Source organism: Neofelis nebulosa, chromosome 2, assembly GCF_028018385.1.
Source record: "Neofelis nebulosa isolate mNeoNeb1 chromosome 2, mNeoNeb1.pri, whole genome shotgun sequence".
Lineage (NCBI taxonomy): Eukaryota > Metazoa > Chordata > Mammalia > Carnivora > Felidae > Neofelis > Neofelis nebulosa.
The window spans coordinates 214,741,663-214,751,814 of NC_080783.1; the positions used below are offsets into that span (position 1 = coordinate 214,741,663).

Here is a 10,152-nt window from a genome sequence, read left to right on the forward strand (position 1 = left end):
GGCTCAGCCCAGCACCCCCCACCCCCCCACCCCCGAGCCCCGCCACTCAGCCGGCTGGTGAGGTTCTCTGAGTGGGCGGGAGCCCTGAGCCCCGAGCTGACCCTGGGGGCCCCGGCAGCTGCGCGCCTCAGCGGGACCTGACACCAGGCGCACACTCCCCCTGGCCAGGGCCCCGAGGGAGCAGAGCTTCCGGGTAGGGCTGCCCACCCATCTGCACCCTGTCAGTCAGCCACACCCAGGGCAGTGCCTGTGCCACGCCAGCCAGGCCCTCACTGGCGCCCCGCCAGGGCTGGCAACGCCATCTCTCATTTTCACATCCAAGAGGTTATTGCAGCCGCCTTATCTATAATCCTGAGGTGTGGCCGTGGAAACTACGTGTCCCAGCATGCAATGCTCTGGGCAGGCTGCACACCGCAACCCTTTCTGCACCAGCCGAGCTCCAAAAAGAAGGCAGGAAAGCATGCTGGGATCTGTAGTCTCCTCTGGCCGAGGCCACTTGTTGAGCAGGAAGGCAGCCCCGGGGGCCATTCCTCTGGGCCACGCCGCAGGGGATTGGGGAGCAGAACCCCAACTCGACCAGTGTCAGGGTGTCGGCGGGGAGGGCTCTGGGAACGCCAATGACCTTCTGGGCTGTGGTTTCCTTCCAGCGATCCTTGCCTCGCCACGGACTGCAAGTACGCCAACAAGTTTCACTTCCACTGTCTCTTCGGGAACTGCAAGTACGTCTGCAAAACCTCCGGCAAGGCTGAGTCCCACTGCCTGGACCACATCAACCCCAACAACAACCTGGTGAACGTGCGAGACCAGTTTGCGTACTACTCACTTCAGTGTCTCTGTCCCAACCAGGTCAGCCCCGGGGACAGGTGCGGGCGGGGGCCTGGGGCCCAGGGTGGGGGGCAGGGAGGCACGGGGCCCGGAGTTGGCTCCTCCCGGCAGGGATTCATTACGTCTCTCACGCCCGTTTTGAATTGGCCTCGTCCAGACTCTGGAAAGGGCACTGTCTTGCCCCTGGGCCCCTGGAGGCCCCTGGGCAGGGGTCCAGATTGGCGCTCAGTTGGTGACGTCTGTCATTTCATCCCAACTCTCCGTGCACTTGGCATCATTCTGCCCATCCTGGAACTATGCTCCCTTTCCCCAGAGGCCTAGAATTTTAAAATAGCCCACTGGACAGCTAGAGATTGAACTGTCCGTGCCCCAGAAAGGAAGGGCAGATCAAGTTCACCGTAAAGGCCTACCCCAAGACTGGTAGGGGCTGTTTGGCAGAGTGCCTCGAGAAGGAGTCTGATCCTAGAGCTGGGCATTCCAGAGAAGAGTGCTAGGCCAGATTAGTGATGTCTGCCTAAGGCCAAGCCTCCAGAGAGGAGTGCTAGGATAGATTAGTGATGTCTGCTCTGGGTGTGGAATTAGAAATGGGTGGCACGATTACCCGGTAGGATGTTTTGGTCAGATTCCAAAAGGGACATACCGCTTTTTAACACGTGAAAGGCCTACACCCAGTTGTGTTTTCTGATTTGAGCACAGAAGAAAAGAGGGCCTGCCACGCCCAGAGCCCTGGGCCCGGTGGGAGCTCAGAGAAGTGGTCAGCCTGGCCCTGACCCTCCCGTCCCTCCCTGCAGCACTGCGAGTTCCGGATGCGTGGACACTACCACTGCCTCCGGACCGGCTGCTACTTTGTGACCAACATCACCACCAAGTTGCCGTGGCACATAAAGAAGCACGAGAAAGCCGAGCGGCGGGCAGCCAACGGATTCAAGTACTTTACCAAGCGCGAGGAGTGTGGCAGGCTAGGTACTGAGGGCCGCGGTTGGGGGGAGAGACTTGCAGCAGGTGGCAAGGTTGTGGCTCTGGTGGCCCCGGCCACCTCTCCTGGTACCCACCTCTTGTCCCTGCACATCAGACTCTGTGTTGTGTTAAAAGTGCCACTGATGTCACAGGCCAGGCATCATCAAACAGGGGAAACTGTCAAAACACGGAGAGCCCAGGAATAGGGGTGTGAGTGACTCAGAGCACTCCGCCTACATCCAGGGAAAATGCCTGGGGCCTTGTCATCAGAGTCAGGCCTTGGACTTGGTGCTCTTTTCCATTCTCTCAAGAGGGAGTGCGGATAACATAGGAGCCCCTGATGTTCCTCACTCTGGGATCTCTTTCCATGGCTCTAACTACAAGGGCTTTTCCAGAACGGCCCCTGGTTTGTTTGTTCATTCAGCAGATACCTATCGAGGAAGAGCGGTGTGCAGGGCTCCGTGCTGTTATGGGAGGTGGTGGGGGTGGTGGCAGCTCAGGGTTTTAAGCGTCTTCTCTGGCCAGCACCGTGCTTGGCGGTGGGGGTCTGGTAGGACAAGCAGGTACACTGTGGATCGGCCCAGAGCATCTGTGACCTGGGGTGACCCAGAAGGAGGTGGCCATGGGGCTGGGAAGGAGGCCACAGATGGCCCTGAACTTCGAGGCAGATGCCAGGGAGCTGAGTCTGCTGTTGAGAGCTGGGCCCTCGTCAGGGAAGCCGCCCGGAGCCCTGGACCCAACCGGGGCCTCCCGAGTAGCTCCCTGGCCCCAGCTTGCCCTGAGGATGCCTTTGGGCAGGGGGCAGACCCCACCCACCTGCCTCGGGATGGAGCCACACGTTCACAGGCCTGCAGATGTGGCGTAGGAATCTGCCAGGAAAAAACTGGAAACTGGAAGGCAGGTGGCAGCTAGGCAGGCCGGGCACAGACAGCTGGGCCGCAGGCCAGGCCTGTTGTGACTCAGGTGGTCATAGCAGCAGGGCCTTGGGGGAGCAGAGGTGGGGCCGTTGGCTGCCGTGGACTGGCCCTTCCACAGGGGCAGGGTGAGAGACTCAGCGACTGCCAGAAAAGACAGGAAACAAACCTTTCTTTCAAGTATTAATTCAAAAAGAATTCCTGGCCTGGGAGAGGGTTGGTAACCATGGCAACAGATGTCAACATTCGGTGGCCTGTGCCGTCCTTGGGCTCAGTTTACGGGGGTCAGGGTATTCCGTGGTTGTCGGTATTTACTCAGCTTCGGGTGTTTTTGGTGGTAGTTGGGGCCAAACAAAGCTGGGGGATGATATAAGACACCTGGCCAGCCCCGGCGCCATGGCAACGGGCAGGCCTTCACCTGCCCTTTGCTGACACTGTTGCAGTCTTGCCCGCTGTTTGTTCTCAGCCCAGAGCGAAGCCGAGGTGGGTGGGGGCGGGGCAGAGGTCCACACAGGTCTGGGGGCAGGCACCCGGGCTCCCCAGAGATGTGGAGACAGGTGGCTTGCCGGGAGGGGGCCGACCTGGTGGACGGGTCATTGGGGTCTCTCGCCCAGAAACCCCGGGACCTCTCAGCGAGAGGGGCAGGGGATGGGGCCCAGCCTCGCCACTGTCACCTGCCTCCACGCCAGGCCAGAGGAGAGGGTGGGCCCAGGCCCTGGCCAGCCGGAGAGCCTAGGACCTCTTCCCCGCCCCCCCCCCCGGGGTGGGGTGGATACAAGCCCTCCTCAGAGGAATGCCACCACGGGGCACGTGTCCCCTCCCCAGACACCATCTGCCCGTTGGCCACACTCCCCTGAGCCCAGGAGGCACGGTGGGCGCTGTGCGCGCCGGCCGGGGGAAGCTCACGGCCGGCGGGGCTGTGTCCGCAGGCTGCAAGTACAACCAGGTGAACAGCCACTTCCACTGCATCCGGGAGGGCTGCCAGTTCTCCTTCCTCCTCAAGCACCAGATGACCTCCCACGCCCGGAAGCACATGCGGAGGATGCTGGGCAAGAACTTCGATCGCGTGCCCCCCTCCCAGGTGAGCGCCCGGGGTGCCCAGCAGGCGTCGGTGCGTCCCGCCCGGAGGGACAGCCTGCCTGCCCCCCTGTGGGCGGCGTAGCCCCCGCCCAGCTTCTTCAGGGTGCCCCTTCTTCTCTCAGGGCCCCCCGAGCCTGATGGACACGGAGACAGATGAGTACATGGATTACACGGGCTGCAGCCCGGGCGCCGTGTCCTCTGAGTCGCCCACCATGGACCGGAGCTGCTCCAGCACGCCTGTGGGCAACGAGAGCACGGCGGCAGGTGAGCACACGGCCGGGCAGCGCCGCGACGGCGCGAGCAGCGGGCCAGGAGGAGACATCGGGGGCCGGGAGCTTCCGGCCCAAGGCACCGCAGGGTCCATCTTAGGGTTCGTGGTCACGTGGCCTCAAAGGAGGACAGAGCCAGCCTTAGTGTGCGGTAGGGCCGGCTGGTCTGGGGGACACAGGTCACTGAGGCCCCCTCCTGCCCGCACTCAGCCCTTGGCTTCGGCTTCCAGGAGAGGAGCTGGGCTCGTCCTCAAGGGCAGGGGGGCCGGGGACCTGCCAGGGCCCAGGTCCCGGGCACGCGGCCTTCCTTCCGGCCCTTCTGCCATCGTCCCGAAGCTCAGTCCCTGGACCCCAAACTGGGGTCGCACCAGGGCCGGGCTCTGCCGCAGGCCCTCCCTGAGCCCACCACGGCCTCTCCCTGCGCAGCCTCCCCTCCCGTTCTCTCCTCCTCCTGCCACCTCCTTCCCCACTCTTCTCTCGTGGCGCTTCTCTGCTCGTCATCTGTCCACGTGTTTTCATATCATACTTGCTTCTGCCATTGGGTTTCTCATTTTGGTTCTTTTTTGTTTGTTTTTTCTTTGTTTTGGTTTTCTTTTTTTTTTTTTTTTTTTTCTGCTTTTCTCCACCCTCTCCAGGCTGCCCGGCTCCTCCTCCTCCTCCTCTTCCTCCTCCTGCTGCCGCTGGCGACGAGGCTGCCCGCGTGGCTCCGCAGCCCCCACTGACCCCATCCTTCTCAGCGGCCGTGCTCCGGGCGCCCCTCCCCTCCCTCCCATGCCTCTTTTCTCCGCCCTGTCTCTCATACTCTCTGCTCAGTGCCACTCTCGGAGCCACCCGGGGCCTGGGCCACCCGGTCGGCAGCCCGCCCCGCCTCCCGCCCGCCACAGCCACCGCAACTCCAGTAAAAAGTGACGTCCCCCTAGTTCAGGATGCTGCAGGTAACTCGCACATGCCTTCTTGCCAGTGTGTGTCACCTCCGCTGACCCTCAAGGCCATGGTCCGGGACCTGACCTTTTCCTGTGACCTGCTGGGGCGAGGACAGGGCCACCCTGCGTCCCTCACGGCCCAGCACCCCCCAGAACCAGAGAGCCCTGTCTCTGTCCCGAGGACAGCTCCTCTGGACTCCTGCTCAGCATTGGGTCCAGGCAGGGCCCTGACACCAGCCTGACCCCCTCCCAGCCCCGGAGCCAAGCAGGAAGAGGGAGTCCCTGTGGCTCAGGCCCCAGGCAGTGCTCAATGGCAGGGGTGCCTCCAGTTCCCACCCCACCCCCCACCCCTGCATATCCGATGCCCCGCAGGGCTGGGACCCGCCAGCCCCTCGCCTCTGCTGTGGCCATCACCGCAGCCCTGCACCTTCCTTCACTCATTTTTGCCTCACGTTCTGCTGAGTGCCAGGCCAGTGCTGTGCCAGAGAGGCAGAAGGTCTCCCTTCTGGAATTCTACCTGTGGAAGGCTGTCACTGCCATAACCACACTGAGCCCTGTGCCCTCAGACCCAAAGCAGCCACTTCTCACTCACCTGGATCTCCAGGCCCCTCACCCTCCCTTGTCCTGCGCCACGCACCCCCACACCGTTGCTGCCCTTGGTTTCTCTTCACCTGCCAAGGTGGGGGGGTGACTGGGTCTGTTCCCTAGATGGACAACGCGGCACAGTGGTGCCGTGGAGGCCGGATATTATTCTAGGCAGGTTCGGGGCAGGCTGAGCAGGTCAGCCACATGGGAGAAGCCTGGAGAATACCCACCCTTGACCCTGGGTAGGGCCAGCCCCTGAAAGTTTCTCTCTCATTCCTAAGGTGTGAGGCCGGGAATGCCAGGGTTGTTGTCCCTCCCCCAGCTGCCTGTGCAGTGCCAGGGGCTGCTGTCCCCTCACGCCACAGCAGCGGGGCCACTCTCAACCAGGCAGCCCTGGCCATGAGCCATCCGAAGTCCAGGGCGCCGTTGGGTCCAGTTGGGAGGGCACAGATGGGAACCCGTCTGCTGGCTGAGCCCCTGCTCCAGCCCCGGTCCCTCAGAAGAGCTGCCCTCTTCTGGCTTACTGGGGGCAGAAGACCCCCACAAGACTTTAAAGAATCTTCTGGCACCAAAGGGAAGGTGTCCCTCAGGGCAGGGCGTTACGGCTCCACACAGCCCCAGGGCGCTGGGCATCCCTGCGGGAAGTAGGTAGGTCCCCTGTGCAGACAGGTGGGCAGCCGGGGAAACTGGTTAGCCGGCCGGGAGAAGGAGCCCGCCTGTCCCTCATTAGCGGCGGGTTCGTGATGGCATCCTGGCGTCCGTCCAACGTGGGTAATTACACTCTGCCGACCTAGATTCCCCCTTCAGCTTCAATTAGCGCCAGGATGCGTCCTCACTTCCCACCCAAACTGGCCAGGAAGCGGCCACCACATCCCCCGGGTTGCTTGCTCTGCCGCACGAGGGGAGGATGCCTGTGTGGTCGTCCTGCAGACAGGGGATGACGCAAGGGGAAGCCTGGGGGCTCCCGGGTTCTTCGGGGGAGGGGGAGGGGGAGAGGCCCCCAAAGTCTGGGGAAGCCGACCCCCAGCGCTGCCCTCCGGCCACCATGCGGAGCCGGGGACCCTGCGTGGGTGCGAAAGGCTCCCCGGCACGCGCTGACCTCCCCCGGCCCCTCCGCAGGGAACACCATCTCCATGCCCACAGCCTCCGGGGCCAAAAAGCGCTTCTGGATCATCGAGGACATGTCGCCGTTCGGCAAGCGGCGCAAGACGGCCTCCTCGCGGAAAATGCTGGACGAGGGCATGATGCTGGAGGGCTTCCGGCGCTTCGACCTCTACGAGGACTGCAGGGACCCGACCTGCCAGTTCTCGCTCAAGGTCACGCACTACCACTGCACGCGGGAGAACTGTGGCTACAAGTTCTGCGGACGCACGCACATGTACAAGCACGCGCAGCACCATGACCGCGTGGACAACCTCGTGCTGGACGACTTCAAGCGCTTCAAGGCCTCGCTCAGCTGCCACTTCGCCGACTGCCCCTTCTCGGGCTCCAGCACGCACTTCCACTGCCTGCGCTGCCGCTTCCGCTGCACCGACAGCACCAAGGTGACGGCGCACCGCAAGCACCACGGCAAGCAGGACGTGATCAGCGCGGCGGGCTTCTGCCAGTTCAGCTCGAGCGCCGACTGCGCCGTGCCCGACTGCAAGTACAAGCTCAAGTGCTCGCACTTCCACTGCACCTACCCGGGCTGCCGCCACACGGTCGTGGGCATGTCGCAGATGGACTCGCACAAGCGCAAGCACGACAAGCAGGAGCGCGGCGAGCCCCCCGCCGCGTCCCCGGGCCCCGCCGTCGGCCTGGACGGCGCGCTGTCGCTGGGCACCGAGCCCGGGGCCCCCCTGCTCTTCCTCCCGCCCGCCGCCGCCACCGCCGCCGCCGCCGCTGCTTCCGCGGGCCTGGGGCTGGGGCCGGGCGATGCGGGCGACCCGGGGGACCCCGGCCCGCCCGACGGCCCCGGGCCCCGCGACGGCCCCGCTGCACCCGCGCCCGGCCCGGTGGCGGCTGGGGAGTCGTCGCAGGAGGACGAGGAGGAGGAGCTGGAGCTGCCCGAGGAGGAGGCGGATGACGACGAGGACGACGACGAAGACGACGACGACGACGAGGAGGACGACGACGACGACGAGGACGACGACGAGGACCTGCGCACCGACTCGGAGGAGTCGCTGCCCGAGGCGGCGGCGGCGGCGGCGGCCGCGGGGCCGGGGGCGCGGAGCCCAGAGCTGGCGGCCCCGGCGCCCGCCACAGCGTCGCCCTAGCCCGCCCGTCGGGGACGCCTCTCCCGCCCCCCTCCCGTGGTGGCCATTGTGATTCCTTTTGTAAGAGATGCTATTTATCTGTAACGCTGCCCCCCCCCCGCCCCCGCCAGAGCTACGCGATCGCACCCGGTGCCGGCGTGGGGAGGCGCTCCGGGCTCGGGGCGGCCCCGCCGGTGCTTCCGGACCCCGAGTCCGTCTCAGGACAGAGGCGGGGGCCTCCCTCTGGTGCTCCGGGGCCGCCCCCGCCCCGCCCGCGGCGCGCGGCCAGCGGCTGGAAGGACAGGCTGCGAGCGATCCTCCTCTGGCTGCACTTCGGGGATCTTCTTCAGGGAAACAGAAGGTGCTCTTGTCCGGGGTGGGACCGAGGAGCGGGGGCCCTGAGGGCGAGGCGGGCGCGCAGACACCCGGGCAACCGCCCCGCGCGCCCCTCCCCGCGGCCGGACCCCGGGCCCCGCGACCACGCCGGTGGGATTCCTCATTGCTCAGGACTGGGAAGGGCGCCGGGGGTCACCGCGACCCCCAGCCCTCACCCCCAGAGGCGGGCCCCACTAGCATCTGGCAGGGCCTCCCATTCACGCAGCTAAGACCCTCCCTCCTGGCCCCGGGGGGCGGGGGAGGGAGGGGCAGAGGCGCCAGCGCCGGCGACACTGCAGGGACCGCGGAGGAAACCTCACGGAATTGGCAGAGCCGGGGCGCTGTGCCCCGCCGCTGGGCCCTGCCCCGGTGTCTGCTCCCGAGGGCTGGGGCCCGGAAGAGGCGCGTCTCGGCCGTCCGGGGACTCCCAGGCCCCAGCCTCTGCCCACGGAGGGCTGAGGCTGTGTCCGCTTCCATACCTAAGAGCGGCAGGTGCTGGCGTGCTGGGCCCGGCAGGGGTCTCAGCCACCCACGTGGTGGGAACAGGAAGGATACCACTGTTTGGGGCTTTAATATTCAAAATGGGGGAAAAAATGCGAGAAAGCTGTACAGTATTTTTCCTGTAAAGGTTATTATTCTACATAGAACAAAAAGAAAAAAAAAGGCAGGTGGGCCGCGAGAGCACAGGCCCGCCTCGGACCAGCCCTGAGGTTGGAGACCGAGTGCAATCGCTCACGTGGGATTTCGTTTCGCATTTATTTTAGAGGCCTTACCAGTTTGAGGCTGTCTGTCTTTACACTAGCACTGACGGGAGCTGCGTGATTCCAACTTTTAACTTGAATTTTGTAGAAACAAGAAAAAGGACTATTACTGTTGATACAAGTTTGTAGTTAACATTTGAGTTTTTCTCTATTGGTTATGCGTGTGGCTTTATAGGGCTTTTTTTTCCCCCCCCTCGGTTTTTATTATTTTGTTTGGGATGCTTCTTTGCCAGTGCAACCCACCCAGACTTGGGTCCCTTTTCAAAACACCCCCACTTCCTGGAGAGGATGAGGCCACCAAGCCCAGTTTGGGGGGGGTGGGCGCCTGGCTGGTGCACACCAGGCCACAGGCTCTGAGGGCGACAGGGACCCAGCACAGGCGACCCAAGCTTCCCGTGTCTCCAGTCCCGGCCACCAGCCTGGCTCAGGTTGGACCCTGAGACTGTCACAGGGAGAGAGCCAAGCCCAGCCTAGAGGAGGCCTGTCTCCCAGAACCTCCTCCCCACAGATCTCCAAGGGGAGCCCCACCTGATGGTGGGGAGGTGGGCACTGGTTTTCTTTTTTTTTCTTTTTGTCCGTGTGTGTGTGTGTGTGTGTGTGTGTGTGTGAGTGTGTGTGTGTGTGTGTGTGTGTGTGTCCTCTTGGCTGCCCACAGCCAGAGAGCCGGGATCATCTGCACTGGACAGAGGGAGCAGGGAGGGAGGAGTGGTCAGACGGAGCGTACCTGATTCAACAGGGAGCAAATCGTTTCCTAAAACGTGTCCCCTACCAGAGCCTCCTGAATTCTGTGGGCGCCTCGCGCTGCTGCTGACATTCGCCCGGGCTCTGTGCCCTACCACAGAGCTGCTGGGTGTGTGGAGGGAGTTTTGTAAAGGAAAAAAAACAAAAGCAAAAAACAAAACACAAAAACATTTTTCAATGTAGCAAAATTAAACAAAACAAAACAAAAAAAAGACAAAAAAAAAGAAAAAAGAAAAAAGAAGATGCCGACAGTGGGAAGTCTAGCCTTTTGTAAACTCCATATTGCACACTAGGACTATAAGCCATTGCTAGCTCATTTTGAATTTTAATGTGTAATTTTTGTTTTATTTTCTTTCTGTGGGGAAAACAATGCTTGATCCACCAATGCTCTTTTTAATGTTTTATAACTATGTATGTGTATATATATAAATATAAAATAATATGTATGCACATATGTGTGTGTATATATCTATATGTATATACATATA

General features: G+C 62.6%; 1 protein-coding gene across 4 annotated transcripts in view; it reads left to right on the forward strand.

The window, feature by feature from the left end:
* The window catches only part of CASZ1 (castor zinc finger 1), a 148,685-nt gene extending 138,809 nt beyond the window's left edge, over positions 1-9,876 (forward strand). For 3 of the 4 annotated variants that reach the window (XM_058719107.1, XM_058719108.1, XM_058719106.1), the window contains 6 exons: positions 648-846; positions 1,617-1,788; positions 3,626-3,777; positions 3,899-4,040; positions 4,681-4,980; positions 6,673-9,876. In XM_058719107.1, the coding sequence (XP_058575090.1) occupies positions 648-846; positions 1,617-1,788; positions 3,626-3,777; positions 3,899-4,040; positions 4,681-4,980; positions 6,673-7,808 (2,101 nt within the window). In that variant the 3' untranslated portion in view covers positions 7,809-9,876. The remainder of the gene's footprint in view (positions 1-647; positions 847-1,616; positions 1,789-3,625; positions 3,778-3,898; positions 4,041-4,680; positions 4,981-6,672) is intronic. The other variant, XM_058719109.1, reaches the window with a different exon arrangement.
* Positions 9,877-10,152: the final 276 nt, after the last annotated feature.